Source organism: Phyllostomus discolor, chromosome 9 (genome assembly GCF_004126475.2).
Source record: "Phyllostomus discolor isolate MPI-MPIP mPhyDis1 chromosome 9, mPhyDis1.pri.v3, whole genome shotgun sequence".
NCBI lineage: Eukaryota > Metazoa > Chordata > Mammalia > Chiroptera > Phyllostomidae > Phyllostomus > Phyllostomus discolor.
This window is the reverse complement of record NC_040911.2, coordinates 4,366,481-4,387,586: the sequence shown is the minus strand read 5'-3', so window position 1 is coordinate 4,387,586 and position 21,106 is coordinate 4,366,481. Positions and strand designations below refer to the sequence as shown.

At 52.0% G+C, this 21,106-nt stretch overlaps 1 protein-coding gene across 1 annotated transcript in view; it reads right to left on the bottom strand.

Annotated features, from left to right (window-relative positions):
- Positions 1–21,106, bottom strand: part of RTTN (rotatin) — an 87,444-nt gene that overhangs the window by 46,782 nt on the left and 19,556 nt on the right. Inside the window, exons 11-25 of the mRNA XM_028524605.2 lie at positions 20,092–20,262; positions 16,919–17,131; positions 15,656–15,768; positions 14,118–14,244; positions 11,764–11,889; positions 10,926–11,042; positions 9,960–10,099; positions 7,091–7,262; positions 5,714–5,813; positions 3,518–3,606; positions 2,980–3,097; positions 2,610–2,706; positions 1,907–1,975; positions 1,054–1,242; positions 190–429 (exon numbers count right to left, since the gene is read on the bottom strand). Coding sequence (XP_028380406.1) covers positions 190–429; positions 1,054–1,242; positions 1,907–1,975; positions 2,610–2,706; positions 2,980–3,097; positions 3,518–3,606; positions 5,714–5,813; positions 7,091–7,262; positions 9,960–10,099; positions 10,926–11,042; positions 11,764–11,889; positions 14,118–14,244; positions 15,656–15,768; positions 16,919–17,131; positions 20,092–20,262 — 2,081 coding nt within the window. The remainder of the gene's footprint in view (positions 1–189; positions 430–1,053; positions 1,243–1,906; positions 1,976–2,609; positions 2,707–2,979; positions 3,098–3,517; positions 3,607–5,713; positions 5,814–7,090; positions 7,263–9,959; positions 10,100–10,925; positions 11,043–11,763; positions 11,890–14,117; positions 14,245–15,655; positions 15,769–16,918; positions 17,132–20,091; positions 20,263–21,106) is intronic.

Here is a 21,106-nt window from a genome sequence, read left to right as displayed (position 1 = left end):
AAATCTTTCTCTTCTGCTGCTATTAGATGTGCAGCGCAGGTGATGAAAACCCTGGGTGTTCCTTCTACGGAAGCGTTTCTCTCCTCGCAGCACCGGTGAGACGACACGCTCACACCGTCACAGCTGCACCAGGAACCCACGCACAGCCAGCCTGGTCCCGGGACCCCGCCCACCGGGGCCCCCACTGACCTGCCGAGGGCGCTGGGCCAGGCCAAGGACCTCAGCGCGGCCCCAGCAGGGCTGGCGCCGCCCTCGAGAGACAGTCTGTCGTTCAGAAAGTAGAAGCTCATGCTGGTGACCGCGGCCCTCACTTCCCTGTGGGCGGCGGCCTCCACGATGGCCTGGAGACAGCCCCCCAGGCCGCTGGCCACGTGCGTCACCGTCAGCGCCAGGGTGTCCTCCGGGGACAGCCTCAGGGTGTCTGAGAACCTGAACACGCAGGAAAAAGACAGAGGGACACAGCTATTAAAACGAAAGCTCACTTTCATTGTAAACCCTTTCTCCAAAGTTCCGTTTTATCTTGCTTTCCCTTTAACCAAGGGGGGGCTCCCAGCCCTGGTCCGCCTCTGCCAACTCGAGGCTCGAGCAGCAGCACCCGCTGCCCACGCAGACACGCCCCTGCTCCCCGCCCCACAGAGCGACCTCCGCTCCAGCGAGCAGGTCCTGCGGGACCATTCAGACTTTCGTTAGGGGAGCAGTGACTCTCCGCCTCCTTCTCTCGTCCGACTACTCGCCCTGTGCACCCTGGCCTGGTGCTCCAGGGCAGAGCCCTGGTCCGGGCGGACCCCCCCGCCCCCCGCCAAGTGGCTGAGCACACACCCCGATGGCCAGGACAGCACAGGCAGGCACCCTGGCCTTCCAGGGCAGCCTCCTCGTGGGACAGTTTTTACAAAGTGATGAACACACGCAATCTTTAAAACAAAGTGAAAATTATGATCTTCAGAACAAACGCAAAACCAGGTGCCAGGAAGTGAAAAACTGCTCGACTTAAAGGGAAACTAAACCCCAGCCGGTTAAGCGGGAGTGCTTCCCCAGCGACACGCGGCAGCTCACTCTGGGGCTCGCGTTCCGGAGTCCACGTGCTTCAGCAGGCTGTCCGCCCCGTGGTGCCAGGACAGGTTCCACGCCACGCGCAGCATGTCCGAGACCGGCCGCAGGGCCAGACAGTCGGCCGACAACGGCAAGACCACGGAGTAGGGGCTCACAGCGTGGTGGCCGGGCACGTGCACGGGCAGGTGGTACCTGAAACAGACACATGCAAGTGGTCACAGACTTTCCTAAACGCCGCTCAGAGCGAGGGGCTGCAAAGGCGGCCTAGTTCCACGCAACCCAGGCTACGGCGACCTCGACACGTGTTTCCGAGTGCTCTCTGACCCCGCCCCAGAACTCCCTTCCACAGCCACGTCATCCAGCTATGTCCTGAGGACACCCCGATGTGGTGCCGGGGCCCCGACTGCAGAGAGGACAGTGCCCTCTGAACCCACACGGGTGTTCAGCTAAAACAGGGACGCTACTGCACGCCCAGCGCTGTGTGCCGGCCCTCGTTCGTTCACTCAGCCGCGTGCCCTGGCGATGTGAAGTCCGTGAGACCCCCGCTGCTGTGTGGGCGGGGGTCCCTCGGGGTGGTGCGGGGGTCCGTGCACGCAGGAAGACAGCACAGCCCTTCACCAGTTCCTCCTGCTGCGAGACAGCTGGGAGGTTTCCAGCTACTGGCTACCGTGGGCCAACCCGGCGATGGGGACGGACCCCCACTGACTCCCCAAGCCCCACCACGAAGGAGAAGTCACAGCAGCGCAGGCCCCACGGCTGACGCACTGCATGCACACTGTGACCGATTCACAGGCTCTGACTCCCATTTCTGCAACAACGGTTCTCCTTCCAGGAAAACAAAGAGAAGCACCTTTACCTTCTGAAAACGGAAACGGGCAAACTGAAGACTGCCGGCGAAGAAGGCTTCCCGGGAGGAGCGGCAGACCTGTTTCGGGAAGGAAACACGGAGGGAAAGGGGCAGCTGAGTGGCCCACAAACGCAACTCGCTCCACAGCCGCGACCGGAACTCCGGGCGGGCACGAGGGCAGCCGGAGCCGGCATCCAGCGCGGCTTCACCCAGTCTGCCGCAGCCTGGATCTGCGTGGGGGGAGGAGACCGCGCTTCCCTTTGGGGAGTGCACGTCGCACCTGCTCCCCCTAACACGGTGCTGTCGCGGCAGGTGGGCCTGTGCCCCCGCCTGCTGACCCTGCCCAAGGTCAGGGTCAAAAAGGTCATTACCATCCTCAGCACCTTCTGAAGGTTTATTTTTAAAATAAAATATTAAAGAAAAACACGCAAAACTGAGTACACTGAAAAATGGATCACTGACAAAAGTTACTGCAGTAATTTTAAATTGTCTACCTCGTGATGTTCACCAATAAAAGCTCCGCGTGGCTTTGAGAGCCAGTGAGCTTCTGAGTGCTGCTCGCCCAAGCCCGGGATCACCCGCGGCACACCGACCGTGGCGAGCACACGGCCTAAGCCGCGAAGTGCATGCCCCCGCCGCCGTAGGGCTGCACCAGGAACCGCAGCTGGAGAGCCCCGAGCCGGCAAAGACCCGGCAGCCTCCGGGAGCTCACCACACGTCCGTTCTCGAGACTTCGTCGAACAGCAGGAGGCAGAACAGCGCCCCAACCTCGGTCACGACGGCGCGGTCCTCGTGGAATATCAAGGACACTGGGGAGTGAAAGGGAGCGGGACGTTACAAAAGGCCGGAAACGAGGAACTTCGAATGTCGAGTGTCCCAGCTCGGAGGGGAGAGAGGCTGTTCTCGGAGAGACGCCCACGGGGGTGTTCGGCAGCTCCTGCCGAACCCCTCCCTGCTGCGAGGGGTTTGGAAGTGACCAGTAAAGTGAAGCGGGAAGCTAACATCCCCCGCAGTTACACGGTGACACTTACAGCGTCAGATCGACCCCGTCCCCCCCCGTGGGCAGCAGCGCGCTCGCTCACCTCTGAACAACAGGGTCAGCAGCGAAGGCCTCTGCGCGAGGGCGTCCCGGGCCGCCGGGTCCGCGCAGAGAAGCTTCCTCAGCAGCGCGAGGCTGGGGGGGACCAGACATTCCACCACCTGGGGGGGCGGGGGGGGCGCACAGTCATTCTGAGCTCATCAGCTCCAAGGTGAGACCAGACACACTTCGCTATTATCCTGTTACCTTCTCATTATCCTGTTATATTCCTATTATCTTATTCTAAATGTTACGCTTTATCCAAAGTGGGTGACACAAAAATGCAAATAAGTACTAAGAATTGATTTCCACCAAAATTAAGCTTTGTATATATAGACTTTGGTGTATGCCCCAGGTGGAAATGTCAAGACTAGCTTTTCTTTAGAGAGACATCGATCAGAAACGAGCAAACAAACAAGGCAGTGGGTGTCAGGGACTAGACGCCAAGGGCTGAGGCGAATTCAGCTGAATTCACCCCCAGGTCTGATGAATGAAAACACTGACCCATAAAAATGTATCCAGACACCCACTGTTAGTCTTACCTCACCATCCTGACCCACACACTCATTTAAATACTCGATGATCTTGTCAATTAGGCGTAGCTTTTCCACCACAGCATGCATTTTAATGTCTGTAGACAAAAAAAAAAGTGACTACAAGTTAAAGGACATTTTGTGTAGTTTTAATAATGCAGAACAGATACCCACGTAACTCTCAAACTATTAAAAACAGTCACACCTGGTGTTGAAATGAAAGGACAAAACCCCAAACTTGTTTTTATTGTGCAGTCCCAGCTGCCCCACCCTCTTCCCCAGGCTCTCCCCAACCCGCCCCCCACTCCCCGTCAGTCCGTCCCTCCGCCCACGCCCCTGCCTCCTCCACTCCCGTTCCCTCGCTGGCCCCTCCCCCATAAGCTTTCACTTCCTGCGCCTCCGAACAGTCTGCACACCTGAAGGCAACACGCGGATCCTACTCTTCAACTGTAAGAAACAGAACCGTTAAAAAAGATGAACAGAATGAGTCCAGACTCAGAAGTCCTAGAATTTTAGTCCCACAAATTAATCCTTTTATTTGTACATGACATATTGTTGTATTTATATTGTTTCATTGACAATTCTTCTCTTTTCTAAATCCACTACCTGAAAATGTTCAGAATTCTCCACAAGGTCATGGATAAACATGGTTTGCGACATGATCACTTTTCTACTAGGAAGATCTCTACCCACAAGGTGTGAACAGCAGACATAAAGGGGAAGGGGCTGGAACATACTGTGTACATGTTAATGTGTGTGTGTGTGTGTGTGTGTGTCCACTGCTATGGGCCCGGTATTTATGCCCCGCCCCCCAAAGTCCTCTGTGGAAACCAAATCTCCAGTGCCACGGTGCCAGGAGGCGGGGCCTCTGCACGGACACCAGGTCAGGAAGGTGGGATGGGGACCCTTGGGAAAGAGGCCCAGGGAGCCCCCTGCCCTCCTCCAGGTGAGGCCCTCCGCAGCCCCCAGGCTGCTGGCCCCGGGGTCTCAGACGTCCAGCCCCCAACACAAGGAGAAACAGAGGTCTCGTGTCTTAGCCCCCACTGTGGTGCCTGGTACGGCAGCCCGAACAGACTAAGGCACGCACACACATGCACACATGTGCACACACACACACGTGCACACACACACACACACACATACACAAGGACACAATGTCACCGGCTCCAGAATGCCGGGCGCTTACAGGTCACTTACGAGTATGTAACGATTTGATAACGAGCTGTGTTCATTTGTTCTGCCACATTCGCAGTGAACACGCACACTGGGGAGCAGACAGATGCACACGTGTGTGCCGGACCAGGAGCCGTCACCGCAACTGTCTTTCCCGACACTTTTTCTAGGAACGTGGTCTTCACTGCCCCAGCACAGCGTGCACCACGACTGCACGCTGTGTTTCTGAAATGCTGGTGACACCGAAAGAGCGCTTTCTAGAAGTTTCTACAGCCTTCTTGTCAAGGCTCACCACATTTTTGGAGCCTTATTTCCTGGAGCCTGTGTCATTCGAGCCCCAGACGGGCTGGGTACGTGTCTTTAAATCACTCTCTCTTCCCAGCATCTGCTAATGCCAGGACAGAAACAAACACTCACCAGGCCCCAGCTCCAAGTCAGAAAAACCTTTCCATGTAATGCAGCGTTATTATCTCTTTCAAGTACTAAAGATAAGCTATGTGTCTCAAATACAGGAAAAAATAAAAAACTAACCCGAAGAACGGAGTGACAACGTTACAGAGTTAACAGTGTATTTTACTAGTTTTTTAAAAAGTAAGCCCTTGGAGAAAACAGTCACAGCACGTTACTATTATCTCTCCTGCCATGAACAGCACCCTGTGGCTGATTCTCTAAGCAGGGCGGAGCAAACTGAAAGCCTCGTCTGCCAGGTGAGCTGAGAGAGGAACAGCAATGCTGCTGGAATGGCAGCCGCCTCCGCGAAGGAGGAGAGTTCTGTCCAGGCCACGCTACAGGTAAAACAGTGACGATGCAGACCAGGGGTCAGCACGCTTGCTTTGTGAAGAGCCAGACGGTGGCAGGTTAACCGTCGCTGGCCACACAGGGTGCCTGTCCCATACTCTTTATGTTCATCTTTTTAAACAGTTCTTTAAAAACCTGAAAACCATCCCTAACTCAAGGGCTGTAGGAAAAAAGACAGCCCAGGCCCCGAGGCCGCGGCGCGCCACCCCGGTGCAGCAACCACACACACACTACCTTGCAGAATCACGGCCAGCTGCTCCGCGGCGGACTTTCTCAGCACGAGGTCAATGTCGTCTGAGACATAGATCTCATACACCTTTTCCACAGTCTCCAACTGCAAACCAAAAGAAGAAAAATTCATCTACTTCCAGTTCTCCCATAAAGTTTGATAGTTCACACTGTAAGGATAAAGCTCAAAAAGCCAACTTAAGGAAATGACGTATAAACATACATGTAAATTTGCAACAATAACGTGCTAGGTCAGGGGGGAACTTAGGATCTAAAACAAAGAGCCATCGTCCACAATGAGCCTCTCTTAACGGGCACTGTTGCTGGGAAGCCCTTCCTAACCGAGGATCCATCCAAAGGTCATGGCAAACGCCCCGGCAGGGGTAGCAGGCCGCCCAGACCAGCGCCCGGCTCGGGCTCAGACTCTGACCCGGGAGCCACCTGGGGGGTTCCCGGCCGCCCTGTCCTCCCTCCCGCAGAGCGCGAGGCACACAGCCCCCGGCTCCAGGCCCGGGCTGTACCCATGCCAGGGCCGGCTGCGAGGTGGCAGCACGGAGCCGGAAAGGGGAGAAGAAAAGAATGAAGAGGACACCCCTCCTCCCTCCCGCCCGCTGTCACCTGCTGGCTTTCACACGGACTCACGGGGTGGTCCCAGAACAGCCACCCCCGCCTCCCTGCCCAGCACACGCAGGGCACAGCAGGGACGACCAAGGCCTAGGACGCAGGGTGTCCCCAACGAGACCCCGTGTGGGGCCCGGAGAAGGTTCTTCCACCCTCCTGCCCCAGCTGCCAGGCGGCCCCAAACACCGAGGCTGGGGGAACCCTGGACGCGGGTCCCCATTCAGAAAACCCACTGCGTCACCCGCGTGGCTCCCCAGGGCTCGGGCGCTGCTCTGCGCTCGGACGGGGAGCCGCCTCTGCCCCCAAATTACTCTTTCCCTCTTATCACGAAGAGGCTAAAAATGTCTATTATAGGAACTTTTTCCTGTTTGCTATTCTAGGCAGTTTCCACCATAATAAGGACAAGGGTTCTGAATAGCTTTACGTTAGTGGTCTTTCCACCATAGCATCAGCCTTGTGCCGTGCCCAAGACACCGTTCAGATGAGGTGCATTTCCAGGGTCTGCATCACGTGGAAGAGGACGAGGTGCCTGGCACGCCGTGGGCACTCACGGAATTTACCCGCTCGGTGAACGAAAGTACCCCCGGCCAGAAAACACCAGAACACGACCTCAAGGCGGCCATGCGGAGCCGCACAGGAAGCCGCCACTGCCCCCCACCCCCGTGCCGACCACCCACACCCAAGAAGGCAGCGTCAGAGGCGTGAGGGGCGCCAACAGGGGCAGCAGCACCCTCACAGAGACAGACCCAGTCACCGTGTCACCTTAATCATCAGCTCTCTCCGGTCGTCCAGCTTGAGGTCAATGGGCGTCTTCGCGACAAACAGGTTGGAAGCTCCGGAGAGCACTCGGGCGTCTATGGCAGGGCGCTTGCGGGCGGCCCCCTCCTCCCCGGCGAGGTGGCCCGCCAGGAGCTTCAGGGCCAGCGAGCGGACCCTGGGGGACGGAGCGTGCAGGTCAGCACCCGGGGCATGGGTGTCGCCGAAGCAGAGGGGGCTGCAGTCACAACCAGGACCGCAAATCAATCACCACGAGCGTCTGCCGCACTCACACGGCACTCCTGGTGACACTTCACTCCTCCCACCAGGACGCTCACTGTGCGACTGCAGCCCTCCCCTCCGCTGTGTGTGTGTGTGTGTGTGTGTGTGTGTGTGTCAACATCGGGGGAAAAGAAGAACCAGTAACTCATTACAAACGCAGAAACAGACTCACTGAGCCTGTCACCCCCCCTGCCGGTGTCACTGTGAATGGGGCGGGGGGGCAGTCACACAGTCAGTCATCTCCAGTGAGGCAACCTGCAGACTAACCCTCCGACCCCTGGCGCTGAGCCCAGTGCTGTGTCTCAGCCCTACGGACGGCCGCAGAGCCCTAAACGGAGTGTAAACACTAGGCCCACACTGACGTTTGTCTGGTGGAGTGACCACACTAACGACTGACAGCCAGTGTGTGTAAAAATCGGACAGACTCCCCTCAGATGTGGACACAGGAAAACTCTGGACTCCCACCGACATCCTGCCTTATCCGGAATGCACCAGGGATGAGGTCGGCGGAGTGAGAGGCGGCAGACCCCCGTAAAAACCACTTCCCGCGTGCCGTGAGCAGCAGGGAAAACCAGAGAAACCGCCCGGCGGACGAAGGGCCGGGGCTGGGGGCGGTGAGACAACAAACGACCTGCCGCTCCTGGGGCAGGGTCCTGAGCCACACGGAACCGGGCACATTTTAAGTGACGATGCGAGCTCCAGGTCTCAGGGGCCACGGATGAGACGACGATTAAAACCGGCACGCTCCCACCGCCACGGCAGGCCACCCTGCCGCGTCCCGTCGCCCTGAGGCCCCCTGTCCTGACACCAGCCTCGCTCGTCCCAGTGGATCGAGTGCAGCTGCGAGGGCCCCTGTCCTCAACCCCACGCCCCGGTCAGGGAGGGCCTGCCCGTGCTGTGTGCGGCTGGGCCCCCGGCTGTCCGCGGTTCCTGGGCGCACAGCCGACACTCCGTGCGTGCTTCCCCGTGTACGCAGGATCTCCCGTGCCCGCACCGGTAAATGCCATCTTCGGAGCAGTCACATCTACTCCCGGCGGCGTGAGAAGTCAGGCGGACGTTCTCCGTGTCAAACCCGCCGTCCCCTCCGGAGCACTACGAACAGCCGACTATCCACACGGCTTCCCCCGGGCTCCCTCCGCTCCCACCCAGCGCCGCCGACGGGAGTGCGGGGCTGCCAGCTCAGGGCAGTCGGCGCCCCAGGGAGGAGGCGAGAGAGGGGTGTGTGGCACACACAGTTGTGCGTCTCCTCCAGTGCACACACTCAGCTCCTCTCTGGGGTTAGCCTGGGGCCCAGAGTCCAGCTGCTCATTCCTCTGCACCGTCTCCTTCAGCAAATACAGTGTGCACATAGGTATGTCCCAGGTGCGCTAAGAAGTGCTGAGGATGCAAAGATGAGCCCACGGCAGGGTTTCTGCCCCGTGGAGTTTAGGGTCTAGTGGACTGGGATGGAATGGATCGACTAATTTAAAAATATGTATGTAATCCAAACCGTGCTAAGTTCTGTGTAATATGGTCTTACCCAAAGAGAGGCCTGGCCTCACCTGCTAAGAACGTCTCCATCTACCTGGGGACCCGGGCCCCATGGGCGGTCAGAAAGGAAACTTCTACTCTGCTCAGGGGCCAGTTCCGGGGCCGGGCGTGGGCCACACCAGCGGGTACTGAGCGTGCGGAGGCCGACCCTGCAGAGCAGACACCCGACCGACCGCCACCCGCCCCGCGCCGCCTCTAACGCGATGCTACACAGAGATTTCTACGATCGATCTTTCTGATCCCCCCCTCCCCCGCCCAGTCTCTTAGTGTTTTATTTCCACCTACGGATTTTTCAGCCTGATCATCTGCTCACAAACAAGCTGCTGCCTCATCAGGACGTGCGGTTCGGGCAGATGAGAACTGCCCACCATCCAAGAGCATGCTGGCCCCCTGGCCTTCCAGCCGACCCCTCTCCCCACCACCGCTCCCCCGTCTGACCCTGGGCTGTCCCTTCTCCGTGAGGCAGAATCCACCCAGCGGCCTGCACAGCGACAGAGAACGTGGCCGCTGCACTGACGGGGAGGGAGGATCAACAAGGTACTTGTCCCTCGTCAGTTAAAATGACACTGACACTGACAATGCAGGACAGGCCACTTTCTCAGACTCCCAGAGGACAAGACGAGCAAGATTAAACTGCCTGCACCCTCTGGTAGGTGAGGCGGCGGGGCCACCACGCTTCCGTGAAACACTTCACTTTCGGGAAGAGCATTCAGAAGAGGACCACTCCCGGGGAACAACTCCTAAGGAGAAGAGGCGAGGCACGATGCTCTGTAACTTCTGCGACCCGCTGATCTCCACAGCAGCACCAACGGCACCGAGCCCAGCGGCAAGGCCGGCGCAGGCCCCACCACTGCCCTGGGAATGGATGGATGCTTCCAGAAAGCACCCGAAACATCGAATCTGCGTAGAGAGCTTCACCCACCGGCTTCCTCTCTCTGTCAAAAAGAGCCGCTTGCCTTCAACCTCCCCAGTCCTGGTCTGCCGCAGTCTGATGTGACTGCCGTGCCAGCCTCGCTCATACCATGCCTGTTAGCCTCATCCATGCACACGCCGCCGTACTTACGGCGGCTTCTTCACCAGCAGCAGGCGCAGCACGGACTTTAGCCGGGCGGCCGGCGGCAGGGCCCCCGCGCCCCCCTCGGCGCTCGCCTCGCTGAGCAGCAGGATGCAGTTACCTAGGGGGTCCTCCGTGTCAGCGTAGCCCTAGCAGACGCCAGGAGAAGAAAAAGAAAGAACTGTTCGGGTGTCTGCACGGTGTCGGCTAGAAAACTCGACCGGCACTGGCCTGTCGGGCAACTCGCCATTTCCTTCAACTCGGCTGAAAAGTCACTTTTCCACACGACCTGCATGACGTGAAAAGCCTGCCCAAGACTGGACTTTGAAAGCCCTGCCGAAGCCCTCCGGGAAAACATGCCAACCTCTGCACGCCTGCTCACCGTTCCGACTCCCGGGGTTCTGGTGGCGGAGGCACCCCCGGGTCCTCAGGCCTGTGCCCATGGGACAGAGGTGGGGCGTGGCACACACACCTGCGTGGTGAGCCTCGAGCCCAGGGCCCTGGCTCCTGCTCCACAGGCTGTGCCTGGGGTGGTGCCCACCGCCCCTCCCCGTCCCAGCAGCAGGAACCAGAGTCCCCTTGCTCCTTTAAGGCCCACGAGGACTGCTGCAAAAGCCGCTTCTGAGAGGTCATGGTCAGGGGAAAACTCTAGCCACGTACATGCACAGAACTCATTTGTGGACCAAGCTGCTACGTCACGTCTGCTTACCAGCCTGAGCTTTGCCTAAAAGCCTCCACGTAAGGCCGAGTTCTGTCCTTCACGTCATGGCTGAAAGCCCGTGCCCCACACCGAACCCCCCACCCAGATGCAGAAGGGGGCACCAATCAGCTGTCCTGGCTCCTCCGCCAGAAACGCGACAGCCACCGCTTGCTGCTCGCGCCTCCATGGCGTCTCTTCCCCACTTATGACATGACAGCCCCGCCCATCCCGCTCGCCAGAGAGGAGTGGGCTCATCGGCAGGACGGGCATCATACCTGCAGCACCGGGACGACGGGACACAGGGACTGCACGAACCTGTCCCAGGTCGGCGCCGTCATCATCAGCCGCCCCTGCAGCAGGTACAGCAGGATGGCCTTGGCAGCGGCGTTCACCTGCCCGACACACAGACAAGACACCCGGCAGGGTGAGGTGGCTGCCGGGTCACCGACACACCCGGGACGTCAGACAAAACCTGGACAGGTGCTGTGACTGACAGCTCGTCCTCCCGAGGCTCCCACCGCTGTAGCACCACCTCACGCTCCTTTTGTTTTTTTTTACCTTTAGGGTACATTCTTCCATTGAAATAAAAACATCCCGTAAAGAAGTAACCTGCTGCCCTGGCTGGTGTGGCTCAGTGGATTGAGCTCAGGCTGTGAACCAAAGGGTTGCTGGTTCGAATCCCGGTCAGGGCACATGCCTGGGTTGCAGGCCTAGTCACCCATAGAGGGTGTGTGAGAGGCAACCACACAATGATGCTTCTCTCCCTCTCTTTCTCCTTCCCTCCCCCTCTGTCTAAAAATAAATAAATAAAATCTTAAAAAAAAAGAAATAAACTGCTAACTATAACACTGCACAGTTCTCTACATCTTAGATAAAAAACACAAGCAAACAGTTTCACATATGAATTCTTTGAGAGAGTATGTCATGTATTTTGATTCTCGCATCTTCTTTAACATTTCCATTCATTTAAATAACCTGACTGAGCCCATACATCAAAGACAAGCTTCTCTCCTGTTCCTCACAATGCTGTCCAGCTACGTGAGGATATCACCCTGATGTAGCTGCGTGTCTAAGGAATCACAGTGTCCTGCACCTACTGTTAACGTGCCATACCTCGTTTTTCGGCTCTTGCATGCCAAACGCAGAGATTTCATACAGAACTTTCGGGTGGAGCAGAAAATGAATCCCATTACAGAGCGAAGACACAGGTTTACTGACATTATGGATGCCTAAACATTCCTGGAAAGCAAAACAAAGAAGTTTTTAGATACTAGGGACACTGAGGTTTCAAAAGGACAAAAGGACTCCCCTTTCTCCTGTTTAACATTCAATTCCAATTTTAGTGTTCGCTTCCCGGAAACTTTTCTTCTGCCCCGGGAGGATGCAGGGTCCCCCCGCCCAACAGCTTCTGAGTAAACTGCACGAGACAGATGGATGGATAAACAAAACGCGGCATAGGCAGACGAGAGAATACTATTCAGCCTTAAAAAAGAATGCAGTTCTGATCTATGTGATCCCATGGACGAGCCTTGAGGATATCGCGTTGGAGGAAGAAAGCGTGCCCACAGCAGTTGGATTCGGGCGGGAAGTGGAGTGGGGGTTGTCCGGACACGAGGGGGGGCTGAGGAGTCACTGTGTGCCGGGCACCGAGTTTCCACTCGGGAACAGCAGGACGGGCTGAAGGCGAGCAATGCTCACGGCTGCACAGCAGCGTGCATGTGCTCCATGCCCCTCAACTGCACACTTAACGATCACTAAAATGCTAGGTTTCATGTTATGCATGTTTTACCACTATTTCTAACAAGCAAATTAGACACAGCTAAAGAAAGAACCAGTGAACTGAACAGCAGCACTGAGGAATTCCACCCGAACAGAACAAAACGAGATATGGAAGATATTTTAAGAAGGCTTAAAAGGTGCGCAGGGTAAATTTGGAAGCTCTAACAGAGCCCTCACGAGCGCGCCACCCGGAGGGAGCAGCAGGTGCGGAGACACGATGATGATGGAGAAGGGTCCAGAAATGAGGGCAGACACGAGTCTTCAGGTTAAAGCATGCTACATGAACAGGTAAGTTTTTAGAAATATATATACATACAAAGACATACTGTAATGAGACAAGGAAAAGATCTTAAAAGCAACTGGAAAAAAAATACTGAGCAATTGTAATTTAACTGACAGCAGACTTCTCAACAACGACACGGAGGACGAAGCAGTTCCGCCCCGCGCGAAGGGAACGCAGCAGCCGACCAGCGACAAGCAGGACTGACAAACCAGCATCCAGACTAAGGGAGAGCCAAGAGGCTTGCAAATGCATGCACTGCTCATCACAGACTGTTACTGAAAAACTTATTTACACAGAAAGTGGACTGGACTTACATAGTAATTTAAAAATGAAAGAGAAGATACTCAAACTAAAGAGCAGTTAAGGTGAAGGAACCAGGCAGACCTCAAGTCCTGCTACTACATGAAAAGGACAGGCAGCCGAAACATGTTCAGTACAAAACAATAGTATGTATTGTTTATAAAGATATGCATCTATAGTAAAAATATATAAAACAATGGATGGGAGCCCTGGCTGGCGTAGCTCAGTGGATTGCGCGCGGGCTGTGAACCAAAGTGTCGCAGGTTCAATTCCCAGCCAGGGCACATGCCTGGGTTGCAGGCCATAACCCCCAGCAACCGCACATTGATGTTTCTCTCTCTCTATCTCCCTCCCTTCCCTCTCTAAAAATAAATAAATAAAATCTAAAAAAAAAAAAAAAAAAACAATGGATGGGAAGAACAAACACCAACTTTGTAAGAGTGGTTATCTCAGTGGAAGAAACAGGAAGAAGAGGAAAAGAGGCTTCAGTTAAACTGTAATATTTTTATTTCTCTTAAAAGTAAAAATGGTACAATGTAAACATTTGTTAGGTACAGATAGTACTTACCAGAATGTTAAATGCAAGAGGACATTTTCAAGAGTACAGAGGAACATACATTTTTCAACATTGTCCTACGTGCAATGTTCTCTCCAACACTGAAAAAGTTAATGTTCTATGTACTATTCTATGTTGAAATATTGGATGATTTAAAAACATAGAAAACAAATGTCTCAAAAGAAAAAATATGACTAAGAAAAAAAGACCTGAAACTATGTCATTTAAGCCATAATAACCTAAACCTTTCCCTGAGCACAGGGATCACTTTAAATGCCTGGCGCTTTTCCTTACAATTTCCCGTCACTAAACAACACAACATGAATGCAGTTCTCACCAAAACCTCTCCTCAAGCAATTCAACCGCTAGACTTACGAAGTCAAGGGAATTGAACAGCACAGATGTCTCAGAGTTGACTAAAAACTGCACCTATTTTTACAGCAATAGTTCTTGTATCTCATGCAAAAGGTCGAGTAATTTGGTGTGAGAGTGACAGGAAGAAAACCCACGGTGAGTTTGCCCCCCGAGATGGGAAACCAGAAAGCCCACCTTGACCACCTCCAGACAGCAGCGGTAGGTCTCGGCCTTCACCGCGGGCAGCGGGTGGGACAGCATCCGCAGGAGCACCTTCTGGCTGTCCCCCTGCAGCAGCGGGGGCGCCTGGGCCGACTTCCAGCTGGGGAGAAGATGAAACACAAGACATCGGTAAGGCGAGGAAAGGACCACACCGGCGCTGGAAAGCACAGTGGGAGGGGTTTCTCCTGTTCCAGTTGCTCCGACTGGAACCGTGTCTGAGTAACCGGGTATCAGTATTTACCCAAGCATGCACTTATTTCAAGGCAAAGAATATTCTCTTCAGAGAGTATAAAAATCACCCAAAACGTATTTAAAAATCTGTACTTGGGATGTCTGTTAGTACAACCATTATGGAACATGTATGGAGGTTGCTAAAAAGATTCAAAAGACGACTACCACGTGACCTAGCAGTCCCACTCCTGGGATCAATATCTGAACAGAAGTACATGGGTATGTTGAAGAGACATCTGTACTCCCGTGTTGATTCCAGCATTCTTCACGAGTCAGGGCATGGAAATAACCCCAGCGTCCACCCATCAGTGAACGAGTAAAGAAAATACGGTGTGTGCATACAATAAAACATTGCCCAGCCTTTTTAAAAAAGAAGAAAATCCTTCCGTTTGTCACATCACTAAACCCCAAGGGCACAATGCCAGCTGAAATCAGCCACACACAGAGAAGCAAATGCCGTGTGACCTCACTCGCGCGAGGACCTGGAAGGACCTGGAATGGCCCAGCCCACCAGGGCGGAGTGCACGGCGGTCATTTCTGGGGGGCGGAAGGGGGCGTGGCCAAAGGGCGTGGCATTCCAGCTGGAGCACCTTCTAGGACGTGTCGCTCTGCACGGTCACTGCCATCACGGTCCACACTGGACATTTGGAATTTGTCAAGAGAGTGGATCTTAAACGTCACACACATGCAAAATGGTCATTACGTGAGGTGAAAAATAAATAAATGTTAAAACCCCATACTGAACTGATATTTACCACCATGCAATTTGCTCTTTCCAAAAGCAATGAAAATACTACGTTCCAATAGGAATCTGCTCCAATGATTCCCCCCAAAATTAACCAATCCATGATGTTTTCCAAAAATCCATATAAGGAAAAGGTAGGAAGTAATGAAACTTACATAAAAAAAAAACAATTTATTGATTAAAATTTTAAAGATAAATACGTAAACTAATATGCTTGAATCCCTGGTTTGAAATGGATACCAAACCAAATGTATAAAAATCCAAGGATAATTCACTTTGATTGTAGCTGGAGATTTTTAAAGTTTACTCTTGAATAAGTCAACTGTCCTAATGCAGCTATGCATACACAGTGAAAAGGCCAGACCCACATAAAAACAATTTAAACTAAAAAATAGTGGTAACAAGATTTAAGACCAAATTCATTTTCATTGGGCTTAACTTCCCTCTCTCTCTCTCTCTCTCTCTCTCTCTCTCACACACACACACACACACCCCACGTCCTATAATATAATCACACTAAGAAAGAAAATATTACATCTTTGAACACAGGCAGACGATTTCCTTTATTAGGGGAAAATACTGATGATAGGAAAAGCTACGCAAGGCTTGGTCTGCCAGCTCCACTAATTCCGGAAGATTCTTCTCTCCCTAAAAAAAAAAATCAGAGCAGTAAATGTCAAGTTCATGTGTAACAAAATAACAAAATTCTTCATAGTTAACTAAGCCACTTTAAGACATTAGATTCAGAGGCCCTGAGATTGCTCACCTTTGCTTACACCCGTTTTCTCAACAAGCACCTAAAACTGTCAGTCCCGGAAGAAAGACTTGGGAAAACCCCCTGGCTAAGTGCCACACCCCTGGGCAGGCCTAAACGGTCCCTTGACCATGGACGCGCAAGGCGGGGCTCGGGTTCCTGTGGCCCGCTCCCCCTTCAGACATCCTGCCCAATTCATGCGTGCTTGGCTGACAGTGCAGAAAGCTACGGAAATAATTCAGCTTAAAGACAACTCAAAATCCTACCCTGGAGGAAACAAGGAGCCAATGGCATCAAGACATGGCAAAAAGAAAAGAGGGGGAAAAAGCAAGAGTGGATCACGGAAAATCAGAAATATGTACTTCAGGCAGGCTCCAATGTAAGGACCAAAAAAAGAATTTTGTCCCCAATACTTTCAAGATCTTCAGGACCCAACTTGTTATTTCCAGACAATAAACAATTATCGCAGTCAGTGTCTCCTTTAGACTCATTAACCCTTCACTGATGCGCACTGAAGAATTCCCTAACAGGAATCAGGAAAAACACACAGCTGGTGCTCTATCACTACACCCAAGGGCACCCTGCGCCTTACGACCTAGTTCACGACTTCATTTGACAGCACCAGCGGGCTCCTCGCCTGAGTCCACGAGGGTCTACCAGCATTGGAGAAGAATCGTGTCTACAGGAAGCAGGAGAATAGCCCTTACAGTTCTGTGTGTGGTGGTGCTACTCTTCACACACAGCACGCCACTTCCAAGAGGGGAACGCACGGTTAAGTGTTAAGACACTGAGAATAATTAATGATTGCTGATTTCTTAAAGCCTCTAGTTTCGTGAACGTACATCAGCCATTAATCTAAATTCTTCATTTTATGTTTTTACAAGTCATAGCCTTACTTTAATCTGACAATTGGCCCACTCACTAGTTATGTGTCCTGTGTCTAACAATTCAACTGTTCTATGTCCGTTGATTCGAAAGTACAGGTTACACTTTCCAAATATTTTATCACAGGAGTTTAACAGAGGTGATAACAAAACTTCTTACCTCCTTCCCCACGTCAGACAGGAAGTTACAGGCACACTCAATGGAATAAACGGCCTCCGCAGTTCGCTTGTAAATGCTGTAGTTTTCAGAATTCAGCTGTTCCAAGTAGGCCACCACGGCTTCGTGAATGTTTGGGTACTCCAGCGAAATAGGCATGTCCAGAGAAACTAGAAACAGTGCTGCTGACATAGACTCTGGCAAAAAGTGGCTTGCCTTGATAGACAGAAAAAAAATTAATGAAAAAAAGCATTTTTTAGATAAACATGGTAAACTATAACCTTAATAATGTAGTTCAACTTTCTTTCTTAGCAATTCTCTATCACAAAGTTGATACTTTCCTGAAGAAAACTCTATTCCCCAAAACATCCATCTGTGAGCCTTCACCGAATACAATTCTTCTCAGCCCGCAACGTCCCGAGCCCAGGTTCCGACTCTTGCCCAGTCCCTCCCCACGCTGACACCCAGAGTGACTCCCCCAGGCCCCGCCTCTGTTTAAGGCTCTGCTGCGGACCGTGTGCACCAGGCGCCTCACACACGTGCACACCGACCACCAAACGGATGCGATGGCGGCCTGGGGGCGAGGGCACCCCGCCACAGCTGAGCACACAGGAGACTGGTCCTTGAGTGGCATAAAATCAACAGGTCCACATGTGATATTGTTCTATGCTTTCAGTCAACTGGGTTAAAACTAAAACAACTGTTTTCTTTAAAAATAGTTCTAGCTTCATGATAGGATTCTATGCATCAGCTGAGAAAAGAAAAAGGATTAAAAAGTGAACACTCGGAGAAAAATCACCTGGCAGACAGCGCTCACTATTATGGCTGAAACGCGGTCTTTATTAAAGAAGGCTGGTCGTGATTTATTTCACAGGTAACTTATCTTAAAGGTGATCGCTAACTGCGTAAAAGTCTAAGAGTAAGAGCTGAATCTGCTAACCAACGCTTTTAAATCGAAGTTGCCAAGGGAGCATCGGACCTAGGGGACTCAAACCCTTAGGTTACTAGGCACACTGCACTTGGGGAAGGGCTGCTCCACCAGATGACTCCACCAGATGGCGCAGGTTTGCGGGCCTCTCCAGGACGCACAGCCTTGGGGTCTAAGCCCCTCCTGACCTCCCCTGGCCTGGTGAGCGGCCTGGTGAGTGGGTCCCAGGGGCTCCTAGGAGGCTGTGCCCGCCTCCAGCACAGGGCCACTGGTTGTACCCCTTCCCAGATGGTTCCCCCAAATCAAGTTACCTTTGTCTTACCAATCTGAACTAACCAAGCAGAACATTTTTACAATATGCCAATGTAGCATTTTAACCTGCTCATGGGTTAAAATTGTTGATTCTCCAAAATCACTTAAAATAACAATTAAGAATTTAAAAAAAGGCTTTCAAGGCCACTTTGTCAAAACCTTCAAAGCTGAGAAATCTCTACACAGACTCATATTACCACTTTCCAACCTCCAAATCACAATCGGGTAAGTACAAACTCAAGTATTTGAAAGCACTTTCCAGGGGGAAGGTTCGGAGCCCAGGCTGCTGCACTTCCGCCGGCGGTGGGCTAGCGGCCGGCAGAGGGCAGCAGAGCCTCGCGTTCACACAGGGACTGAGGGAGGGTTCCGACAGCCGCGGGGCGGCGCTGTGGTTCTGATCCCACTTGACAGTTCTCGGTTACTCAATCAGAGCAGTTACAACCATCGATACATTAACGCTGCAACTGCATTCTCTTCCACGACCTTATTTATAACTGCTCTCATGGACTTCCAAGTCACATATGCAAAAGAGCTTCCAAAAATTACAGGCACTGATTTGCCTTCAAAAACAAAAACAATAAAAAATAACTACCTTCAAAAAACTGGAAAACTGGTCTTATATTTTTCTAACACTAAATTAAGTCAAAATAAAACGAATTATTGATTTCTATATTAACTGTTTCCTGCCCACATGAGCCTATTGAAGAAAAAAATCTACAATCAAAAAAGCAGTACGCTATATGCTACAAAACTGATTTTCCATCAACTGTACAAGTGTTTTCCATCAATACTTCAATTGATGTATAGATTGATCATTTATAATACTTCATAAGAAATTACTGTAGCACTAATTTTTCAGTTATAATGTAAAATGAGATATATATTTTAAACACAATTGAGAATGTTTCAATTTATAATGCTTATGCCTTGAAAAACTATCACTCCTTAAAATCAAAAAAATTCTTCACAAATATGACTAACGAATAGAAGTTAAAAATGATGAACAGAAATAGTGTTATTCTCCCCAAAGCAAAACGCCGTATTTATAATTTAATGTTTTATCCTCGTCTTCCCAGGCGACCTGGCCGTGTTGCACGTGTAACTCACTTAAAACGGGAGTTCAGACCACACGCTCCGCCGAATTCTGGGGAACAAAGGGGCGCACGGCCGCAGGCGGGGCAGCACAGGCGCGGAGAGCCACTCCGCAGTCGCACTAGCTTCTGCGGCACCTTCACAGAGGCGCGCGGCACCCGCCTTTCTGCGGAACGTGCGCACTGAGCACTCGGGCACGAGCCATCTGAGACAGTTTTACCAGGAACATTCAAGTGCAAAAACGTAACCTCCATTTAGAAAAAGTGAAAAAGCAATTTTAACGACTATCTACACCTGTGAAAATCACCTTTACCATAAAATCATGCAGTGGAATGATATCTTACAATAAAAATTAACATGCAACTGCTACAGGCAGTAACAGTGAAGAATCCTGGAGAAAAAAAAAAAAACCCTTGAGCGCAAACTTGATATGATGTTTGAAAACAGACTGGCCGGCGGTGACCGAGTCAGAGCCGTGCAGTTCCGCGCGGGAAGGACTGCCAGGCCGCGCACGGGGCGGGGCCTTGGACTCCCCAGCAGTGTTCCACGTCCCGTGCTAGGCTGGTTTCACTTCTGAAACACCATACACTCACTTACTAAAAATACACCGAACTGTGTCTCTGTCTTAACATATGTTACACTGTAGTTTTTGCAAGCCCTTAAAAAAAAAAGCTTTACAGCATTAATATGTTTTTTCCAATCAAACGAATGGTCAAAAGTGCTAGCCATGTGTCCGCTCGCACACCCCAGTGTCATCTTCGTACACGGCGAAAGATCAGCGGGCACTTACAACACGTACGTGTGACACTCCGTGCAACGGGGCGGGCCACGCTCCCTGCCTCACCTTCTCCACCGGGAGCAGCGTCTGCAGCAGCCGCGCCGCCAGCAGCGCCAGGCTCACGAACGCCATCCGGTGCAGCCGGCGTGCGGCCTCCGCCCGCTCCAGGCCCGCGCTGCTGTGATGGTGGCACAGGGTTTCTCCCAGGGACCCCAGCACCGCCAGCAATCTCTCCTTCTGCAGGCGTGGGAACACAAAACAGGGAGACAACCGATCTGTCATGAAAAGAACACGTGAAAAACGCTATCATTGAGTAACAAAAACCCTGGCTGGCGGAGCTCAGTGGATTGAGCGCGGGCTGCGAACCAAAGCATCGCAGGTTCGATTCCCAGTCAGGCCACGCCCCCCAGCAACCACACATTGATGTTTCTCTCCCCCCCTTCCCTCTCTAAAAATAAATAAATAAAATCTTTTTTAAAATCCTTAAAAAAAAAGAAACAGCTTCAGAGTTCCCTGTCTTTATAAATAAATAAATAAATAAATAAATAAATAACAAAAACCAAAGTGCAATTATTCTGATCAATAGCTGCTGAGGTAACGAAAGAAGGATGAGCACACCTAAATTTTTAAAAACTAACCATCTTTAAGCATTTGATCTGATGACTTCTAACTAATAATGAATAAAAATAAACATTAGAGGAGAGCTGAGTGACCCACAAATGTCGCCTACTTTCCTGTGCTTATCTGTCCCCACTTTTTGAAAATCCTCGGGTAAACCTCTCTGCAAGTGTTTATTAGGCTCACTGTATGCTAAAACGCACTGGCTGGTGTAATGGAAAAACGTGTTAGTATAAGGGACATGATCTTCACCCTCAGAGTGAACCCAAAAGTACTAGAGAAATGAAACAGGGGAAGTCAAATAATTAAAAACGATTAAATATAAAATCGTATGAGCGCTCTTCAGGTAATGAGGTCGTTTCGAGGGGAAGTATTCTGCCATCACCAATTTCTAGATAACTCATTACTTAAACAGATATTGTATCTTTTAAACTGGAAGGCGTGCACATCAAGTACAAAGAGA